Below are 22,319 nucleotides of genomic sequence, written 5' to 3'. Positions count from 1 at the left end.
GGTTTCTACCTTTCTAACCCATTAACGTTTCTACCATCAAGAAGACAAGTATTTGGTTTCACATTGCAAGCGAATAAGTCGGAAAAGATCTTCGACCCCCATAAAAAATAAAAATAAAAAAAGTCGGACAAGATCCAACTTCTCAAAAACCAATTTCTTGTACCATTTGTCGGTTCTGCTGGGTGCGAACCAGTTGGGAATTTCTTGACCTAAAAATTACTCTCGTGTGGTTATGTTGCCAAACAAAAACTATTTTTTTTCTTCTTCTTCTTCACGTGTAAATTGAGTAAGTTCGTTTGACCTAATTACTAAACCCTAAATCGAACTCGTTCAGCCAAAGGCAGCCATCAAGTTTGTTATGGGGCACCAAACTGGAGATCTGAATGAATCAGCCAAGCTCCCATATATATTCACAACATTCATCACCCACTTACTTCTAGAAACTTTATGTAAATTTATATAATATAATATAATATAATATGTGTGTGTGTGTAAATTATGTGCAATTACTTGCGCAATTATTACGATGGGCTGATTGCGAGTGTGTGAACTTGAAGTGAAGCTACCATAATAGTTACCATCATTTTAGATGCTACTTCCATCAAAGCGAAAGCTAAAAGGGTGCAATTTTCTAATGCGCAACGAAGTTGATATGTCACATAAACGGAATTTGATCTGTCCACGTAGCATGCCAACTATTTGTTAGATGTGAACGTGCAATCATATTGCATAGGTAAGTGGGCTCGTCACGTGGAATAGTACTTCCTATTAAAACCAAAAGTCGGTAGCGCAAGTGTCCACAACTTCGCAAAATGTGAGGACAAGTACAAAAAAAAAATTCATAAATCTATTATATTTGTGTTAATTCAGTTATAAACTTTTCAATTGTATCAATTGAGCCTTAAATCTTTTTAGATTTTTCAAATGAGTTTATTCAACTAATTTTGATAGTAAATTACCGACGTAGACGTTGACCATCCTATGTGGTGCGATCGGCGCAACCGACACTAACGTGAATATTTTTAATAAGTATCTTAATAATTTGTTACTTTTTGTTTTATGTTTTTGTCTTACCTTTTTTTTTTTGGGGGGTGAGGGTTGGCAAGGGTCGCCAGCCAATCCTCCTCGACCGTAGGCGAGGGCCGCAATGCTCTCTCCCAATGCCGTCCCAAATGTCCTATTGTGGTATCTGGGCGTTGCGGCCCTCGCCTAGTGGAGGTGAGGGTCGGCTAGCGTGCCTAGCTAGCCCTTAGCATCCAAATAGTAAATAAATAAAGAGAAGAAAAGAAAAGAAAGGAACGAATATATAAAAAAATAAAATACTATTAAAATACTATTAAAAAAGTCAACATCAACGTTTGTCGCATCATGTTGAATGACCAGCCTCTACGTTAGCAATTTCAGGGTAAAGTTGGTTGAATGGACTCAATTGACAAGTCATCAAAATGTTTAGGACTCAGTTGATACAATTGAAAAGTTTAGAACTAAATTGATACAAATCCAATAGGTTTAAGACTTTTTGGGTACATTCCCGGCAAAATATGAGATTTCTTGATTCTTGACTACACTATTCGTTTTATATATGAAAGATATAACAAAGTTGTGAGATAACATTGTTGTGGATCGTCCTCCTGCCTCATGGTCACCGAAAACTCAACATAATTCTTGATAAGCTCACATATTATTAGGGATAGGTCCCCATTCCATATATCCTTGCCTTTTAGGTATTACTGATCGTGAGACTAAAAAGATCCATATGGTACGTTTGTTTGGGAAAAAATTAATGTTAAAAGAAAATATTTTTTGAGAAATAATTTTTCAAAAAAATAGTTAGTTTTTCTTTGTTTGGTGGTGTTTGGATCTCATTTGAAAGATGATTTCAATCTTATCATTTTATTTGAAAAAAAAATTGAATTTTAAATAATTTATTTTTCTTTTTTCTTTTTCCTCCATCGCGACCACCGGGCGGTGGCCACAGGGTAGCTCGAGCTCGCTGCGATCCGGCGAGCCACGACCAATCTCGAGTTTGCCGGTTGACCGGCAGAGGGAGAAGAAAAAAGAAAAAGAAAAATAAAAGAAAAATAAAAATAAAAAATAAATTTAAAACAAAATAAGATAAAACTATAAAACATAAAATATAAAATAGATTAAAAAATTCAAAAAAATTCGAGAGAAGCAATTCTGAAATTTTGTTTTACCTCTTTAGTTTTGGGAATTTACTTTCCCAATTTTGTGCGTGAATTTTCCCCTAACTAAATCATTTTCGATGAAGCAAACGGGTGAAAGTTTGAAAAACTAATTCCCGAAAACTACTTTCACACAAACAAACACACCCCAGGTAATATCCTGAATTAGCTTTCGTACGACGGCCTTGAGTACACCGGATCGAAAAAGTCCATGAAATCATGCCCAAGCAAAAGGCATTCTCGTCAAGCTATGTCATGTGTTACTGCTACTCCTATCTCTTACATGTTACGTTTCATTTTCGCTTGAGAACCCACCCCCCAATACTTGGGATTCGCAGGGTAAACTAGACGTTATCCAAATCCTAACATGGCCCGTGCACGACATGACTCGCTAACGCCAACCCACACTCAATTCCTCGGTCCTTATTATATTTGCCTCGTACACCAAAGCCATTCTCGTCGGACGCCAAACTTGCAAGAAATTGAAACCCAAATGTCCGTGTCTTGGTCTCGAGGACAAGCTAAAGAGAGCCGGAATCGAAACTCCGAAACGCCAATAAAGAAAGCGCCTTTGCATTGTCGCCGGCTCCGAAAGCGAGCGGTCCTCACAAGCTAAAACCACATAGCCCTTCGCATTTTTATGCTCCAAAGCAAGCAGCTGATACACGAGAGTTGGTTGGTCTCTCAGAGCCTAACTACTTGGTGAGCTGAATCCGTAGGGTTTGATCTGCATCATCCTCTGAGAGATTATTACATGATCTTGAGGTTGTTAACAGGCCCATATATTAGTGATACATCACTTCCACGAGGGTTTCATAGTATTTCTCTCACGTTGTACCCAGCAAGTCTGAATCGACTTGGATTTTTCTTAGGAAGAGAGAGAGAGACCTAAATCTGTTATATCCCACCTAATCGTGTTAACCCCTTTTCCCGTTCTCTACACCCAATGGACGAAAATATTTTATTTCCACGTGCTTTGCTAGGTATGTAGCATTAGTTATCTTGAAGAATACTCTTGAACTGAAATATGTTTTTTTTTCCCCTTTTGTCTGAACTTCCATGTATAAAATCATCAATGTAGCACAGATTTGGATCCAGACCAATTCTAGAAAAGAAGTCGTGAAAACATGGTGGAAACACGGATTAAGAATTAATGACATCGTTCTTATTGTTTTGTAATAAATGGACATGATCGTAATTAGTCGACTATCCGAAGTGAAACCAGCACAACTTACTGGGCACAATCGTGGCTTTCCTAGTAATCCATTCTTTTCCATCAGTCAAATTCTTCCCTTTTCACATCAAATCAACTGAGACAATTCTAAACCCTAACACTTCTTGGTTAATTGACAATAATAGAAGATAAACAGAAAAACAAATCATATCCCATGATAGCTTTCAACTTTAGACCCTCTCTTCTCCACGTAGCCCCAGCGGGGTAATTGTCCAACCCGATTTCGATTACCCGTCCGTCCAACGTCAATCAATTTTAGTTAAGGTTAGTTGGTCAGACAAGAACGTCCCTTGATTAGACAAACGGGATGGTGATTTGATGCGTGATTTCCACGGTAACCAATGATCAAAAGTCATTTTTAGCTTACCGCCAAAGCGAGTCACGTGTGATCTCATCTTTGCTTCGATGTCTCTCTCCATAATCAAGCCTTTGCGTATTAATGAGGAGGAGGGGACGAAAAGGAAAGGGGAAAAGTTTTGAGGGTCCCCAGATCGACCATCGGTGGAACTGGCACGTGTGAAGGTGTCCGAGCTAATAGAACCACGTTTTTTATTTTTTTTTCAACTGATTTTTGTGTGGGCTTGGGAATGACAACGTTTTGAGAGTTTGGTGGGAGTGGAAATTAGGTGCTCCTCTCTCTCTCTCTCTCTCTCTCTCTCTCTATAGAGGACCAATTTGGTGGCTCAACCATATAATTAGTATGCTTTGAGATTAATGCAACTTATTTACTAATCTGCGCCCAAAAATGAAAAGAATAAAATGAAAATTGGTGGTTCAACCATTCATTTGCCTTCGCTCTAATGGCATTGCCAAGAATGTGCCTGTCCATCTCTAATTAACTCACAAGTTGTACTTAAATGCTTGTGTTAGGTGGGACCCTCGGAGATTAGTTCTTTGCTTTTTCTAATCCAAATTATTCATATTCAGAATCTTGCGTGCCATTGAGTATCACCACTGTCTTAAGTCATTCCTTGTCCTGACATCTTTCTGTGGATCCATGATCATTGGCCTTTGATCCTACGGTTTTGTCAAACTAGGGTATTCGGATTATGGTTTGGTTGCTTGTGAAGATATCCCAAGATGCATTTGCAAAGGATGATGTATTCAGGCCATAAGATCTTGTCCTAACAAGTAGATGTTAGTACTTACGACTTTCTAGCTCCAGAAGACGTGGAAATGCGATCTCCAGCTAACATGTTGGCGGAGGGGTCGGTATGTGATGAAGACGGGTTGTTGATGTCATATAAGTGTGTAAAATTGTCTTGCTGATCTTTTTTCGCCAAGCATCGAAAGTACGTCGCGGGTCTTCATTGACATTCGTTTGAATCATTGTACACGTATAATCATATTCTCCGTGGCAAAAAAATCTGAAAAAATATTAAAAAGGTCCTAAACCTATTGCAATTGTGCAATTCAGAACTCTTTTTTTTTTTTTTTCAATTCTGTCATAAACCTTTTACATTTATGCCAATTCAGTAAATTTGATCGGCCGATGCTGACGTGGTAAATTTTCAAAATATTTTATTCTTTTTTGAATTTTTTTTAATTTTTAATCATTTTTTGTGTCCTTTTCTTTTCTTTTCTATTCTTTTTTTGTTTTTTTGGGTTTTGCGCCGCCAGCCTCCTATCAGCCATTGGCCGTGACCATAGCCTAGTGGCTGGTTTTCTCTTCTTCTTTTTTGTTTTTGTTTTGGGCTGGCATCCTCCTATCGGGCCACGACCCTTTTCAGGAGGTAGATGCCTACCGGGCCAAACAACTTTAAAAAGGCAGAAAAAAATTATTAAAAGAATAAAAAATAATTTATAATTATTAAAAATTTATCACGTCAGTGTCGGCTAGCCAAATGGACTAAATTGGTACAATTATAATATGTTGAGGATTTGTATGGTAATTCTCCCGCAAAAGATCTAATTTTCCTATAATTCTATCCTCTTATACAGCAATTCATCTTCTAGTATTTTTTAGGCAGATCTTGAGTTATTTCTGTAGAGTTTCTTTTGCTAAGATATGAAGCAATAAGGGAAAGAGTGCGGAAGGATTACCAAAAAAAGTCCTAAATCTAATGTAATTATGTTAATTGGTACTATTTTTGTTGTCACTTCAATCCTAAAATTTTGCATTTGTACCAATTCGGTTCTTTTGGCCAATTTTGGCTAGTGCTAATGTGGTACTATCGTCGTTGACGTGGACTTTTTAAAATAGTATTTTATTATTTTCTCTAATTTCTTGTTAGTTATTTAATAATTTTGCTTGTCTTTTTTCTTCTTTTTTAATTTTTGGTTAAGCTGGCAGGAGGCTATCGACCACTAGGTGAGGGCTTGTGAGCCCTCATAGGCCACTAGGCGAGGCCCGCAAGCCCTTACCAGCCATGTCAAGGGTTGCGGCCCACACCCAGCTGCGATCTAGGGATTGCAACCCTCACTTAGGGCACGCATAGCAACACTTCTACTTTAGAAATCAACTTCTAGCGAGAAGTTGATTTCTCTAATTCTACTCGTAGCGTAAGGTTGATTTTTCTACTTATGCTCTAGAAGTTGATTTTTGATTAGAGAAATTTGTTTGGTTGAAAATTTATACTTCTGAAATCATCTATCATATTGTCGATGGCCGAAAAATTTCCAAAACTTCATTTTTAAACTTTTTAAATTTCTTAAAAAATAATTTTTATTATTAAAAATATTATTTATTTTTTACTCTCGCGGCCGGAGACGACGACTCGACCGCGGTGGTTACAATGGTGGTTGGCGGTGGTGGGCGAAGCGATGGTAGGCTGTTGGTGGTCGGCGATGAGTGGTGGTTGGCGGTTGGCCGCAAAGGGGCGGCAGTGGACGGCGGCGGCTAGCGGTGGTCGATCGTGGGCGGCGACGGCGTTGGTTAGCAACAAGCGGCGATCGTCGATTGGCAACGATGGTCACGGGCAACCGTTCGTGGTGATCGGTGGTGGTCGTGGCCAAGGGACGCTTGGTGGGCGGCAACGGTGGGCGGCAGCCGATGGTCATTTGCGGTGGGCGACAACAAACGATGGTCGGCGGTTGACAGTGGTTGCGAATGGCTATGGGCCGTGGCTAGCGGTGGTCAATGGTCGGTGGAAGCGGAGGCGGGCAAGGTTGAAAAGAGGATGGGGGCATAATGAAAAGAGGATGAGGCAAGAAATACTTCTTGAGTTAAGAAGTAACTTTTTTTAACTTCTCAAATTAGGAAAAGAATAACTTCATAAGTAGAAATTTTTTTCAAAAGTAAACATTTTTACCAAACTTATTTCTATTTCAGAACTTAAATTACCAAATGAATTTATGCTCCAAAAGTGTTTTTGGAGTAGAAATCCACTTCCGTAAGTATTATCATTCGCAACCTTAGTAGCCGGCGAGAGTCGCGGCCTTCACCCGGCTATGAGCGAGGGCTTGCAACCACCACTCGGATCCGGGCGATAGTCGCGAACCTTTGACCAACGGCCAGCAAGGGTTGAGGGCTCACAGGTCGCCTTTGCCCGGTGGTTGGTGGCCGACGGCCTCATGCCGGTCCTAACAAGAAAAAAAGACAAAAAAAATTCTAATTTTTTTTAAATAAATAAATTATTCAAAAAAATATTAATAAATTATCATATTTAACAATTTTCTGCTAAAAATTAGCCGCAAGGATTGAAATTGACACATATGTAAACGGTTTAGGAATGAATTGACATAATTACAATAGGTTTAAAACTGTTTTGGTAATCAGCTCCAAAAAAGGGAAGTCGGGGTGGAATTTCAAGGTGACTTTCCACTTAACATTGGTACATTAAGAGAACTATCTTCTACTAACGTTGAAGTCGGGATATGATATTACTGAAAAGCATAGAGTATTCGATCATTCGATCCATAATTTGGCCACTACATGAGATAAGATTCCGAAAGAGAACGCGGATTAGATTTTATTAGGCAGTGCAATGTGTGTGTTTAGAGCCTAAGAAGGAACCGAACCGCCCGAAAACCGTGTTTGCCCATTTTGGGTTTCGTAGAGAACGCAATGACCGGAGATCGGACTGCATTCAAGCAAGGCACGAACCATGCTTTATGAACCGATAAACTATCTGACATCAAAATGATTTCGGATGGTCCCGCAATCGCCTACGATCAAGAACCATTGACTAGCGATGCCTTTCATCGTGAAGAGAATGCTTTTTCCATGATTAAGTTTGTTAAGCCGGCATTTTAATGACTAGACCTTTTTGAATGTGTGCTTTTTGAAATTCCATTGCATTGCTTTGAGGTGACTCTTGGTGATCGTAGCCTAGCCTATGTTGGTATTGCGTCCGCTCGTTGGCCCATTTCATATTAGAGAAGGTTCTCTTTCCCTTTTTTCGTCCCTAGTTATTCACTTCAACATGCTTGTTTTGTTAAAAGGACATTGAAAGTGTTAATATTTATGTACGGTACTCACTTAAGTGCCAATATTTTTTTTATCACTTAAATGTCAATTTTTTTTTAAAAACGGTTATTTCAATGCTAACTTCGGAGAGTTTCGCCGGAAATCTAACGTGGCATCCACGTGACTCACCGGAGCTGTCAAGTCAGCAATTAAAAAAGCTAAAAGTTAAAAAAAATAAAAAAAAACTAAAAAAAAAGTTAAATAAACTAAAAAGAAAAAAAGAAAACTTGCTGCAGCTTAGGCTTGGAAGCCCTCGCCGCTGCAACTTCTACTTGGTTTATTTTTTTATTGATTTTTTTAGGCTATTTTTTTTTGTTTAATTTTAATTTTTAAAAAATTTAAATATTTAAGTTGAACAATCCATGTGGACCCCATGTGGCGTCCATGTGGGTCGATTTTTTTAAAAAATTGACACATAATATTAAAAACTTAATTAGAAAAATGCCACGTGAATTGTTTGGTTGGAATTGGCGCTTAGATGATCGTTTTTCTCTCGATTTGTCACTTAAGTGATTTAAAAAAAAATATTAACACTAAAATGAGTACCGTACACAAATATTGATACTCTAAATGTTTTTTTGCTTGCTCGTTTTTGCATGTCGATATCTTTCCGAAGAGTAATTAGAGTAGCAATTAGAGTATACATATGCATAAATGAATATTGACTATCGAATACAGCGGCTCTCAAATTGCACGATGCCCATTAACTTTGTACTACACATATCAAAATTGATCATATACCCCTTTCTCAACCCATATTTGATGGGGTGAGTAAGATTAGTTATAATCAATAAAATGGTTATAAATAAGTTTACAACTTATTTAGACCCAACCCCCCTCTAACTCTCTCTTTGTTTTATTTGGCTCTCACTCAATCCCGCACTCACTCACTCTACACTCTCACCTCAATTTGGATATGATTTTTCCTAGATTAGATTAATTAAAAAGTGTTTTAGAAATATATGTCGGGTTGGGGTATGACATATAAGTTGCATAAAATATGAGTCATTAGATTTGATAAGGGTTAAAACGGCATAAGTAAATCTATTTAGGTCGAAGCATTTTCCACCTGGCGCACCCATTTCAAGGGTCTACTTTGTACATAATGCCCTCATTTCACACTCAGCCTAGCATAAAGGTTTGAAAGGAAGGGAGAACGAACTAAACTGCTCCCTGCTCAGATGCTGGCGTTGGTTTCCCCTCATGCTTGATTCTCGCAAAAACGAATCGACATCCGTCTGCGCCCTTTAAAAGTTCAGTGCACAACTTCCGTATCTTCATCTTTTGCTATATTCGAGAAGACTGCGTTGCCCACTGTGAATTTGAATTGACTGTGCATGTTCTAGTTCCAAGTATTCTAGACCATGCAGAAGCATTCTCCAGTTCTGCATATAAACTGAGGTTCTCAGAAGAGGGCTTCATCAGGTTACCGGACGCATATCAGGTTGACTTTGCATACAGAATGTGAACTTCAACATTATCTCACGCTCCTTATGTTTTACAGGATAATCAGATGACAAATGTCCACGGATCGCACATCTTGTTTAAATTTAGAAGCATATCACACCACGATATTTACATTATCAAGTCCAGATGAGTGCCTATGGATAGTACGCACCAACGCTATTCATATCAGAAGAGCAAGGCAACAACCGCAGAACCTAAGCTGCTTCAGCGAATCCCACTCGCTGGTTTCCGTAGTCAAACACCGTGTGGTACTTACCCATGAAAATATCTCCCAAGATCCTGCATTTACAGAAGCAACAGGTCACCCATTTTCAGAAAAACGAATTACCCCAGACAGTCTTATCAAAGTGGAGGTTGTTTCAGATGGTGAAAAGGAAATGTCTAATGGGAAAGAATTGATAACTGGACATATAATTAAAATACCAGAGAGGTCCACGGGGCGGAGCCACGTCCAAAGCAGTAAATCCACTGATGCACTGAGATGCACCTCCCTCCCCAACTTTAAGAACATACTGAGCCATGAGATCCACAATTTATTAGCAATCAGTGAGAAAACAGTTGATTAAAGTGGACAGGAAAAAGCAGGGCCATCATTTGTTAAGCAAGATACGAAAGACCACAACATCACATCACATAATAGACCATATGCTGCAAAAGGATAAGCCACTCCAACCAAGAAAGCCTTCCTATATTCCACCAAGGCTACAAAGTCGCATGATCGTATTTAAAGTCTATTAAAGGAAAGATTGTGTCATTCAGTATCCCGACGAAACCATGCCCAATTTTGACATTGATAGTTGATACATACTTTAGCGTTTAAATTAGCTGCAGATAATATAGACAAGTGCTTGTACTTTGGTGAACCAACACTGATAAGCAGTCCCCAATTTTAGCCAACCTTTTCCTCTTAACTTCCCATTTTAGCCCAAAAGTGGGACCCGGGTGACTACCAGGAGCTTAAGAGTTAGTGCACATCTTAACAAGAAGACACCCACCTTCCAAAACCAAATGGTTTGTTTTTAGATACCATATTGGAAAATCCATCAAAAAGTTCAAGCCAATAGATAAAAGGAGACTACACGTGTATAAAGCTCATGGAAACCGTGTATTCCAGTGGTGTGGGATAAGATGTTAACAAGATGCAACAAGTTAATCCCTAACATCAGTAAGAAGATAAAGCTCTGACTATAAAACTTTCTATGTCCTTATCAAAACATAATTTTTTGCTGACTACGGAATTGATGCTTCAAAACTTGGTAGAATACCATACCTGCTCTGGGGCAAGGTCAAACACTTTACCACCAATGGTGAATGAAACTCTTGGCATGGAAGAAATACTGTTACAATCAACAGCAGATTCTCCCATTGGACTAGGAATTCGATCGCAAAGCTGAAATTCCAAAAACGGAATAAGTCAGAGCAAGGACAAAGTTCTAAAGAGATGGAAAAAATAATTAATTACCTCATTAACGTAATTCAGAATTTGATCTTCTGTCTGATTTCGTGTGAGCTGATTTTGCATCCATACAACAGCCATCTCACAAGCAGTACACATTGTATCATGTAAACCACCACTAGACTTGTCCTTGGCCTCATCCACTACACTCTCAATACCCATTCTGTTTGAAAAAACTAAGTTAAGCACCAGTTAATAAAATGACATTAACATGGCACCTATTAGTTGTGCACCAATGCAGATTTTGGCTAACCTGACGCCATGGGTCCCATCAAAGGTACAGAAACCAACTTGAGAACATATTTTTTGCGGTTTTGCCTGCGTAGATGGCAAAAGCAAGGAGAAATAAAGAGCATCAAGCGAAGAAAAATAAGCCCAAACTCAATACAAACAATATTATGTCCAAACATGACCTAGAATTTGATTATAAGTACCTCTGTCATAAGCATTTCTAGTATAGTCTTTCCATATTGTCCAACAATTGCCTTGCACTCCTGGCTGACTACTCCAGAGGCTCCAATTGCATGGTTGATTTGGGTTATGACAGTCTGAAAGTCTCATTATGCATCACATTGTCACTTACAAGTTCCTTTTGCTATTGAAAAAAGCAGGAACAAAGCAACAAGGAACGAAAGGTCATAGAATGCAATAAAACTCCTGTGGAACCACGCCATGTTCAAGATAGAAGACAACGTTACTAACTGTTAACCTCAAATTTAAAGGCAACATTAAGGTTGATTTGCTCCCTACGGTTGAGCTAGGAGTACGGGTAAGACTATACTTATACGATGGTGCCATGTGGAAGCATCTAGGGAAACAAGACACAAGACAACCCTGGGATGAAATGCCAAACAGATCCAGCACAGCACCAACAAACTAGTGACAAACTCACCAACCACTGCCCACTGAATGAGAATAACTAAAGATGCCCTGTCTTATCACATCACCTTAATGGTTCACTTTCCACAACAGATTAGCAGGGTTGAAGGAGAATTTACGGCAATAGGATGAATGATGAAACCCATTTGCCAGTATCATGTTCAATCAACAAAAGTAACCTCAAGCCATGTATCATTCAAAGCGCTTGGAAAATTTCTGCATAATTATCTCAAATAAAAGAAGCTAGTGAACACATAATGAAAGATGAATTCCTACTTGTATTCCTCTCACATTATAGAACTAAATAAATTTCTTCCTAAGAAATAAAAGTAAAATAGTGAAAGCAATAAAACAAGAAATAACAAAAGGCTGCCCATTCCGTCCCTTTCAAACACTAAACTAAACAAGTTCTCACAGATATAAAATCAAATAATGCAGAATATGATAATAGTCAAGTATAGTGAATCTGCCACTCAGGCACATGTACACTGTTCAGCATGTCAAAGGATTTATCAATAGAATGAACAATGGCAATTTCTCACTTCTTATGAAACTTACAGTAGGGCCTGCCAACAAGGAGGTCCCAGAATCTGCAATGGCCGAACAACCACTAGCACAAAATCCTGAAAAGAGAGTTTGTATCACTTAGTGCCATAACGAGGAAAAAAGTGATAAATGATCCAGAAACTCATAATAACAAGATGCATAAACACTTACCGGTAGTTTCATTTCCAATGAGGACATCAGCCATCTCAAACTGTCAATTGAAAAGAACCAATTAAACAGAGGCTTAAACACAATGCCCGAAATATGGCAAAAAAACTAGTAGGTCTCGGACTCTCGGTAGCCAACCTGCCAATAGCCTTTCTGAGTCACAGGAACATACATATGCTCTCCCTTATAGTGACTTGAATCAACCCCACCAAACACAATTTCACCTCCTTCTTCCCCTTCAGTGTTACGATTTAACCAAAATGAAAATACCGGCTCCTTGATAAGCCCTTGATTGACCATATTATACCTGCACATATCCTCCATTTTAGAAATTCAATACAGGTACAAGGGAAAGGAATAATATGAAATGAAAGGACATTGGTTTGTATCAATATACAATCCTGAAAGTATTGGTAAGGCATCTACTAGTTAGTTGTGGGCATGCACTGACTTACCAGACAGGAGTAGCGTCACCCACTGAGATCTCTTTAAACCCAAGTCCAAGTATACCATCAAACTTTGCAGCCAAGAATGTGATGCTGGGCTCTCTCGTAGCTTCAATAAAATCCTAAAAGCCAATGCAACTACCCAAGGTAAGTCTGTTGTCTTGTGGACCAACAATTGCATAAATCATACATGTTCATACCTGATCCTTAACAATAAGATCACCAACTTTGATATGGTCTTGGCTAAAAAATCCGGAAATGGCCCCAGTGCCATAATGGATTTCAGCAGACTTCCCTGAATCCAAAGAAGAAGAAAGAATGCAGACATGTTCATCCCCACAGTCAAAGAAGAGAGTGAGATGTCCGTACAATTGTTTATGATCCTTCCTTTACTTTGTTAAGTGCAGTGTTAGACAATTCCTTAAGGAAGTTCTCAAATCTTAAACTACCCCCAGTCACACACAGCTTGCTTCGAGATTGAAAGGAAAAGTGATCCATCAAAATGTGATAAATAAATCTAATCAGAACTTTTAATCATGGGTTTTAACTGCAAGTAGTGCCCAGGTTTCCGCCACAGTCAGTGATGTCCAATCCAGAGATTGGTTATTTAAAAATTTCAAGTACATTAAAACTAGTGCAGTTGCATGGAAAAATAAAGAATTGCAAGGGGAGGAGATAACCAAACATGTTGTTACAACGCTGTAAGTTAGAACAGGAGCATAAAGAGACTTTCAATACCATTCTTTTTGTAGGTACTCGATTCACTGGACTTGAACTTTGAGTGGAAATAGCAAGCGACCTGAACCAGAAGGCGTAAACTTTAGTTAACCTCACAAAGAATTTCATCTGTTGAACCAAGTTTAGATGGCACCAAATTGAGACAGAACACTACACAGACTGACCGAAAGGTAACACTTTGATGAGGGTACCCAAAGATTTGAACTCCCCGTATCAAAAATCACAGTGAACTTCTGGGAAGGAGTTCCAATTCCGATCTCACCAAAATATTGAGCATCCATATAGTTTTTCAGTGAGACAATATCAATATCCTCAGAATCTCCAAGATTGTTATGGAGATAGTACTTTCTCAGAGGACCTCTCAATGTTCCCCCTTCCTTTGAACTACCTTGTTCAGCGATGCGGTTCACTTGATCCAACTTTCTCTTTTTAAGTCCAATTCTGACCATTCCATCATTAGATGAGGAGATGAGCATAGGTGATAAAAGCATAAAAAGGAAGACCGCAACCACCGTGGCTCCGGATTTGATTGTCATTTTGCAACTGTATAAAGGCTAACTCACCGTCAGTATTATTTGAAGACAGGCATTAACAAAATTCTTCCCGACATTGACACACAAAGGAAAAGTGGCACAATCACCCTTTCAGAATGATATGCTATAGAGGGAAACAAGAACACTCTGAAATCTGAATCAATCTACGAAAAAATCAATGCTATTGCTGTAAACCTCAATTCCACAGGAAAAGACAACTCAGGATATACGAACTTTTCCAATTCTTTTCAGGTATGCAAATTAAATTCACATCACAAATTTGAGAAGAAACAAAAAACCTCGATAATCCAAAGCTTCTAGTATTTTCCTCTTCTAAAGACAAAACAATGGAATCACAATTATCGCCCAAAATTAAAACACTTGATCTAGCTAAAGCTGCAGAAACAGGCAGCTAATGATGAAACAGAAATAAAATGTTGACTCGGTAATCAGCGGTCAAACACTCGCACCCCAAGGTTTCAGCATCAATCAAAGGAACATCACACTCAAAACCAACCACATTAATAGAAAATCGAACATCAAAAGAAACAGACACCATAATCGGCATCGTCCCCAGTCCCACGAGGAACAAAAACCTTTTCGCGGTAATCAAACAGAGCAGCAAGCTGTTGACCTCCGAGCCAAATGGCGAATTGGACGTTTAGTTCTTCGTCCAACCTACCAAAATAACGTCACAGAGGCCTCTTCGTCGCAGATTGCGTCACGAAATACGAAATTCAACGTCAAACGCACGATGCGAAACGATCGATCGGTGCTAGCCCGAGCATCAGATCAAGTTCATAATCCGAAGACAATCGAACACGAAGGCACACATGAACACAAGCAGGTAAAGAGAGGAATTCGGAGCATACCTGAGGATGGCGCAAGTCAAAAAGGAAAGTGAAGAGAACAAAATGAGCGAAGCAACGAAGAAACCAGCTTTTAAGCAGACAAAGCAAAGAGAGTTAGAGGGGCTCCACAACACCGTTCAGCGCGAGTATTGGGTACGCCCTAGCACGGCCATCGTCGATCGGGATTGTGGGGCCCCATCTGAAAGATGCGAATAGGAAAGAGTTGGAATCGGGACACGTGCCCTCAGATGAGTGGACGCATAAGAGAGGAAGTCCGTAGGCTCAGCGTAGGGGAGCAGATGTTTGGCTTGATCGACTAATGAACTACCAGTCCACTCCACACTAGGAAGGCACGAAGAAGGCAACGGTTTGAATTTTGGAATCCCGGTCGTCGTGGGCCGTGGGCCGGGTCAAAGCCTACTAAGGGCCCATTATGCTTTTGCATGTTGGTGATTCGGGGGGCAAAAATCTCGTTTATCCCAGTTTGTAAAATGTTTCTCCAACAATGTTTCCAAGTTTTCATCCATTCCCTTTCCTTTCTAACAATTACATCCATTTCTTTTACATACATTTTTTTTCTTGAAATTTTTTCCAATGTTCATGTATCAGACCTCATCTTCCAATTCATATCATCTGCTCGTAAAGATGGATTTCTACTCCTCTCTCTTAATGAACAAGAAGAAAACAGTATAATTACATCTGTATCTAAGGTTCGCGCAATCTACTCGGACCGGACCGGTACACAGACACACGTATATGTATCATAATTTTTATCTTTCGGAAATCCTAATTAGCTTTAGCTCTATCTTGCTCACGAGCCCGCCTCCTTCCTCGCTCCTCAATCCTCGCGCACGCTCTCTCTCTCAGAAAGAAACCATAGCCTATGGTCGCCTCGATGATGTCGTCTGCCACAGCCGAAGCAGCAACGCTTCCTCATCTTGCTCTTCTTTTTCCACCTCCATCGAAGCTAGGAGAGGCTGTCTCAGATTCTTCCTCTCTCACTCTTCTTTGACTAAGAACGGCCTAGATAGAACTCGTGCTGCGATTAGGACGCCCAAATCTGCTCATCTAGAGCCATCGAAATTCGATCTCCAGTGCAATCGCGCTGCGAAGATGGCCAATTCGGGGGTATCTACACCCTCCTTGTCCTTACCAGTGCCGATCTGCTAGAACGTTCGCTTCTAGGACCGGCAAGAAGTGCAATGGTTCTTATGTTTGTAAAGCTGATGGTGAGTTTCCATCCGGTTTCCGAAGGATTAAAGTAGGAGCATGTTGAGCTTGATTTAACTGGTCATGCTACTTCTACTTCAATTGGCAAGAGACTGTGACATGGATTTGATTCAAGACACATTTGTATATATGTAAAATAGATATTCAAGAAATATTTTTTATTCCAAGCCCCAAGATACGGCCAGTTCTATGGACCTACTTGGAAATTGGACCGAACCGGTGGTCCTGTTCTCTTGATTGGGTTCAAAAAACAGTGAGCGGTTTTCAGTTCTTAGATGGGTCCATGAACCAGTGGACGGTTCCCGGTTCTAAGATAGGAACCTCCCATCCTAGAACCGATCACCGCGAATAGATATGCATGGTTATGCTATAAATTTGAATACAAATGAAAAGGGTTGAAAACATACGAAAACCAAGCAATTAACATGAATTTTTTTTTCTGTCTTGCATTTCTTAGTACTTTTCAGGAGAACAAAATGCATTGTTCAAATCAAGCAAAGGCATTGTCAGGAGAACAAGGATCCGAGTTCGTCATCATCACCTTCAAACTTCCTCTTGTGGATTTCATTGCCATTGCGGAGATAAAGATGCTCCAAGTCAAAACAGAAGCACCCAAATTGACAAGTCAATAGTTAAACTCTTTGATGGGAACGTGAATGGTGAACTAAAAATCCAGAGAATCATCCCGTTACATCCATTTAAGACCAAACGAGACAAACCAAGAGCAATCCCACCTTCTCTTTCCTTGACGTGTCATCAACTCGAACCACAAACCCTGGAAAAAAAAAATTACAATTTACCGAGCAACAATGAAGGCGTTTAAAATGATTGTTTTGAGAAAAAAAGAGAAATTTATTTGTGATTTGGAAATAACATCATCCGAATTATTCATTAGTTACTACTAAATTATCAACAATCTTCTCGTGTTATGATATGGCTTTCAACAACTCTAACTTCATATATATACGACGCGTTGTAAAGTAAATAAGTCGATCATCGATCATTTTTCAATATGTTAATTCTCCAATTGATGGGATATATGTGAGGTTTGAACTTACTCACATACTGGAATTAGCAGAATATGGCTAATAAACTAAAAAAAAATTAATTGATGGAAAATGAAAAGAACAGGTTAAAAAAAATTATACATTATATCACAGTAAAAGAATCTATTAAAAGGGAATAAAAACCATAAACATGGGGACCAGGTAAGAAAAATTGGGAAGCACGTCCCTTAAGCTTTTGTCCGTTTTGCAATCAAGTACCTTAACATTTCAAATTGGGTTTCAATATGAGAGATCTCCGGTTAATGAATTGCCATCTTATGTGATTTTGCTCAAATTGCTCCTTCCATAGTACAAGCTAAAGTCAACTATTGACGTGGCTAGCTATTTGTGCCCTTTCCGTTTAGGTATTATATGATGATGAGAGAGAAAGAGATTGTTCCAAGAGGCCGTGTTGGAGACCAAATGTGGTATACCAATGGTAATTAATCGACATTAATGTCCAATTTGGCATTTTCCATCCACGATTTTAACATAGGTCTGACATTTGAAAAGTTAAAAGATACTTGGTTGAAAAATAAAAACCTCAAAAACTAAACAAGGAGTGCATGTACTTGCAACATCATTATACCTTAAAAAAATTAAATTAAAGTCTCCTTACGTTAATTTCTTACTCTCTTTACTCTCCCTCCCGTGTCTTGGAAAAATCCACCTCTCATTAGATCCAACTTTCTATTCACTCGTGCGATCCGGGCCGCCCGTATTTGTTTTAAATAATTTTCTTTCTAACTTTTTTTGGACGATATTCTTGACTCCTCTCTTAAATGCCACTTGATTCTAAGTAACTACAAAAGGAAAGGATAGGTCCAAGATTGTCCTCCAATTCTTATCAACTTTCCTTTGTCTTCTTCTTCTCCTTTGGCTTCATCTAGAAAGAAAAGCACAAACAAACATTGTCATGTTGACAATGAGAGTATAACAAAAGAGGCAACTTCCATTGATTTCCATATACATACAAAAGCACAATCGAAACAAAAAATTTCGACCAAAAAAAAAAAAAAGGGCAAAAATAAACAATTACTAAACTTTCATTCTTCTGTATTTTGTACTTTTCTCTCTCTTGGTTTTTTTTTGGGGCTTTATGTTTTGACATGCACTTGAATTTGATTACCCACAAATTATTCTAACAAAGAAAGAATAGTAATGCTATGTTCACTTCCAATTGTCCCTTCCACCCCTAGAAAACCCTAAAGAATGACCATGCGTATACCTTTCTTTTGTTATCCTCCACACCCCCATAAACAAGATGCCAATAAGAAAAAGAGTAGTTGTAGCAGCAATAATAGAAAAGCAAAGAGAATGAAAGAACTTTTCTTCCTAGGAGAGAAGGAAATGTTGGAGCTTTCTTGACTTCTTTATTTGATTTGCTTGGAAGGCTTCAACTGCTGATTTTGTTGTCATTGCTACTGTTGTTGCTGCTGCTGTTGCTTTGGTTGTTCGCGCCGGATGGCACGAGGCTCGACATGCCGCTGCTCCCGCTCGGATTCGAGCCGCCCATTATGGAGGAGATCGCTGCGGCTAGGGCGGCGGTGAAATTCGGATTGGTGGCAATGGCGGCGGTGGCCGCGCTTAGCGTGTCGGCGAAGATGCTATTCGGCTGTCCCTGACCAAGTGGTTGCGGCACTTGGGCTTGGCCTTCCAATCGGCATGCCTTCGAATCTTGAGACATTTGAAGGCCGGAGAACTTGGACTGATTGTGCAGAGCCTGGGTAAAAATCTGAGGCAGCAGAGCGGCTGAAGGGTTGGCCAAGCTCGAGCCTGGGCTCGGGAATGGGACCTGGAATTGCCCCGGCGTGGCCTGAGACTGTGATGTGTTGGGGTTCTGAGTTAGGTCCAGTGTAACGGTAGGGAATGGGGCTGAAGCTGATATTGTTGCCATGCTGGAAGAGCATGGAAGGAGTGTTCTAGTCAGGAAATTAGTGTTCATTAGGCCGTCGCCGCTTGGCATTGACCCGGACAGCAACATCCGAGCTGCTGAGGAGGTTGTGGAGGCCATTGCCATGGCGGTGGGAGGCAACGGGTGGTTGTGATTGCCCTCGTATGTGGTGATGAGCACGGATCGATCCTCTGCACATCTTTGTACCTAACGAGAAATCAGAGAGTAAGCACTCAGACGACTCAACTCTCAATTAATTTACCAAACATCAAAAGGAATTTTAGACATACTTGTTTTCGGACCGGACAACCAGCAGCCATGGTGCATCGATAGTAGGCTCGTGGGCACGGATTCCCTTTCGCCATCTTCTGCCCGTACTTTCGCCATTGACATCCATCAGTGATCTGCGAAAATTTGGAATAGCTGTTAACGGATTCAACCGAAATTGATCAAACAGTGCTTGTCACAGCTCAATTTGATGATTGGAAAATCGCTTACCATGGAAGCCTCGGAACGAGCCCTGACCGAGACGCGCGCCTTCCTCATCGTGGCCTCTGTCTGATCGACGCTCTTCGATGGGCTGATTGATCTGGGAACCTTGTTGGGAAGCCATTCTTGATCCGGACTCTCTTCTTGCTTGCGCCTCCCGCTTGCTGATTCCTTCTTATCTTGATCCAACCCGATGCCGACTTCGGCAGGCTCTCTGTTGTTATTCACCGGCGATCCCGTCCGATCACGAGTCCCTCTTTCTGATGAAGAGGGGGAGTCCGAGTTATTCGCCGCAGCGAGGCCGAGATCCATGAACTGCCTTGGCACCATCAGCCTGCTGTTTTCTTTCTTGTCTTTCGATTTCCGATTTTCGCTGGAGTTTTCGGGTTTCTGATCCTGCGTCACTGCAATCAGATGCATCTCTAGAGCATTGTAATTGGTGGTCACTTGACTTAGCATGTCCCTCAACCGTTGATTCTCATTGTTCATCCGCTCAACCTCGGCTTGAAGAACGGCTAGCTGAATCAAAATCAAATGGTACAGTGAATTACATTTTACATCAATCCAGAAAAGAATCCAGAAAGAACAAAAAGTCGTCTGTTTGATTAATGATTTCACTTAATCCTCACCTCATTCTTAGCTCTTTTATCTTCAGAGTTTGGCGATATCCCATCATCCACCATGGATTGATCACTGCTAGTATTCGTCGTCAGAAGATTCAGACCAGTCTAAGGGAGAGAGACAAGACAAAAAAAAAGCGAGAAAACTCAGCAAATCACAGACAGATAACATGATACATACTACAAGATGAGAAATTTTCCATCTGGGTAACTCACGTTCACATTGAAATCAAGATTGGAAGACAAAAAAAGCGAGAAAACTTAGCAAATCACAGTCAGATAACCTGATACATACTACAAGATGAGAAATTTTCCATCTGGGTAACTCACGTTCACATTGAAATCAAGATTGGAAGGTCCATTGGTCAAGTCCTTTCGAGCGTCACCGTCATCGGATGACGAGACGATGTTCTTGGCGGCGGTCTCGCCGGAGTTCTTGATAGAGAAGAAGTCCATCTCGTCGATGACAGCCCGCTTCTCATTGGCTGCCACAGGCGGCATCGGCGGCTGCGGCGAAGTGTCCCGACGAGATATGAGGTTGAGAGGGAACTGAATAGTGGTGGGAGGAGCAGCTGCGGACACGTTGACTGTGGCGGCGTGGGCGTGGTGGCGGTGAGGGTGGTGATCCATGGTTGGCGCAGGAAGCAATCTGCGCTTGCTGGGATGGTGTTCAGACAAGGAGTTGATGACTGTGGGGGGAGGTTGTTGGTGGTGGTGGTGGTGGTGGAGGAGGAAGAAGCCGACTGGATCTGAATCAATGGAGAGTCCACCTCCCTTGGCCATAAATCAAGAAGAGTTATAGCAGACGGAGAGGAGAGAGAGAGAGAGAGTGAAGTCTTTGAAACGGTGCAATGGACTCGGCTATATAAAAGGAGAGAGTTCTTTGGAAGAGAAGACCAAACTGTGTGTTAGCTGAATGCTAACTTTGTCGTTGTTGTCGTCGTCGTCATTGCCTCTTTTTCTTTTTCTTTTTCTTTTTGCTCTATTTTTTTTAATTTTATTTTTGATGATAATTTATTTGGTTTGAAATGACGAAGAAATGGTTGGATGTGGACACGCAATATCATGGAAAATGTGAAAATCTTGATGGGCGACATGCGACCCTACTGATAAGGAATTGAAAGGGTGATGATATAGAGTTCGACCCTTTTGCTCTCTCAAAAGAGACGGACGGAGCCAAGATCACATAAATTAGAATTAGAGATAGGACAAAAGTTTGAGACTTTTCTAAGGAAATTGGCACATTAATTTCACTTATTATTATTTTTTTTATGATTTTCAGAACTCGACAGAAAAAAGGAAGAGTTATTATTATTACTGCTTTTGAAAGAACATGTACGATAGAGGTAGCCTCAGCAAAACTGGAAAGATGGGAAGCGGTGACAAGTGGACGGTAGGACCACTTGATGTGGGCCCCAACGCGAAGGCCGTGGGGCCCACTTTTTAGAAACAAGTTTGATCATTACTTTTGTCATTTTTCCTTCGGGGTCAATTTAAGAGTTGTGTGGGAGCGTGAGGGGAAATTAATTAATTAATACCGAAATGGGAAAGAGAAGACAAATGACGCGTTCCCGAGAGTTCACCGCCCCGATAGGCCCGGCACCGTCGGATCACCAGTCCGAGTCAACGGTTGTGATGGTGGTGGTGGTGGTGGTGGTGGGACCCCCTCCCCCAGGGATCTTTTGAACGGCGTTTGACCGCGCGTCACGTCGGAATTGGGGATGATTTTCGGCACCGTTTCGGACCGAGAGTAGCGGGTTGACTTGACTCCGTCCTCCCTCGCTTGGACCGAATCGCATGGGGTTTTTCCTTTTCGCGGGTAAAACTGTCTTGAACCCGCGATTGCCGACCCGACCTTGCCCCGCCCGTTTCTTTCCACCACACGCTCCCCTCCCCCCCACCCCTTTTGCTCTGGATTTTTCCTCTTGTTGCCCGCGAGGCTTTGGGAATGTTCGTTGGGGTTTATTCCTTGCTGTTTCCACATGTGTCTTTGTTAGAGAAAAAAGAACGGTTAAAAAGGAGAAAATGACGACCGTAGAAAATTCCCAAGATCCGATCTCGTGACCAGAAACCCTCGAGTGGTAAGCAAATCTAGAAAAGCGACATAAGATCTCTTCCCCCATTTCGA

General features: G+C 40.6%; 2 protein-coding genes across 5 annotated transcripts; both read right to left on the bottom strand.

Annotated features, from left to right (window-relative positions):
* Positions 1-9,283: 9,283 nt before the first annotated feature.
* Positions 9,284-15,084, bottom strand: LOC115750901 (cyprosin-like). Of its 4 annotated transcripts, XM_048282190.1 has the most exons (15): positions 14,934-14,965; positions 14,659-14,734; positions 13,693-14,073; positions 13,529-13,589; positions 12,991-13,085; positions 12,800-12,912; positions 12,483-12,651; positions 12,348-12,387; positions 12,189-12,253; positions 11,186-11,299; positions 11,005-11,069; positions 10,758-10,914; positions 10,566-10,685; positions 9,719-9,807; positions 9,284-9,574 (listed from the first exon to the last, which is right to left on the bottom strand). In XM_048282190.1, the coding sequence occupies exons 3-15, from the start codon at positions 14,062-14,064 to the stop codon at positions 9,490-9,492; spliced, it is 1,545 nt and encodes a 514-aa protein (XP_048138147.1). In that variant the 5' UTR covers positions 14,065-14,073; positions 14,659-14,734; positions 14,934-14,965; the 3' UTR covers positions 9,284-9,489. The 4 variants fall into 4 exon arrangements, with proteins under 4 accessions (XP_048138147.1, XP_030544381.1, XP_030544382.1 ...); XM_030688521.2 differs by lacking the exon at positions 14,659-14,734 and having other exon boundaries at positions 13,693-14,071; positions 14,934-15,084; XM_030688522.2 differs by lacking the exon at positions 14,934-14,965 and having other exon boundaries at positions 13,693-14,071; positions 14,658-14,911.
* Positions 15,085-18,542: 3,458 nt separating this feature from the next.
* On the bottom strand, positions 18,543-21,063 carry LOC115750900 (probable WRKY transcription factor 31). The gene is made up of 5 exons (XM_030688520.2): positions 20,522-21,063; positions 20,201-20,299; positions 19,581-20,090; positions 19,373-19,486; positions 18,543-19,289 (listed from the first exon to the last, which is right to left on the bottom strand). Exons 1-5 carry the CDS (start codon positions 20,972-20,974, stop codon positions 18,585-18,587), a joined length of 1,881 nt encoding a protein of 626 aa, XP_030544380.2. The 5' UTR covers positions 20,975-21,063; the 3' UTR covers positions 18,543-18,584.
* Between the last annotated feature and the right edge of the window lie 1,256 nt (positions 21,064-22,319).

Source organism: Rhodamnia argentea, chromosome 7 (genome assembly GCF_020921035.1).
Source record: "Rhodamnia argentea isolate NSW1041297 chromosome 7, ASM2092103v1, whole genome shotgun sequence".
NCBI lineage: Eukaryota > Viridiplantae > Streptophyta > Magnoliopsida > Myrtales > Myrtaceae > Rhodamnia > Rhodamnia argentea.
This window is presented reverse-complemented; position numbering and strand designations above follow the sequence as displayed.

Excerpts from the sequence above, each read along its gene's own strand:
- LOC115750901 (XM_030688521.2), bottom strand. The coding sequence starts at position 14,064 with ATGACAATCAAATCCGGAGCCACGGTGGTTGCGGTCTTCCTTTTTATG. Across the intron at positions 12,388-12,482 it reads CTCAGAAAGGCTATTGGCAG|TTTGAGATGGCTGATGTCCT; the intron begins GTTGGCTACCGA and ends TTCAATTGACAG. Across the intron at positions 12,254-12,347 it reads CATTGGAAATGAAACTACCG|GATTTTGTGCTAGTGGTTGT; the intron begins GTAAGTGTTTAT and ends CTCTCTTTTCAG.
- LOC115750900 (XM_030688520.2), bottom strand. The coding sequence starts at position 20,974 with ATGGCCAAGGGAGGTGGACTCTCCATTGATTCAGATCCAGTCGGCTTC. Across the intron at positions 20,091-20,200 it reads ATAAAAGAGCTAAGAATGAG|CTAGCCGTTCTTCAAGCCGA; the intron begins GTGAGGATTAAG and ends ATTTTGATTCAG. Across the intron at positions 19,290-19,372 it reads GTTGTCCGGTCCGAAAACAA|GTACAAAGATGTGCAGAGGA; the intron begins GTATGTCTAAAA and ends ATTTCTCGTTAG.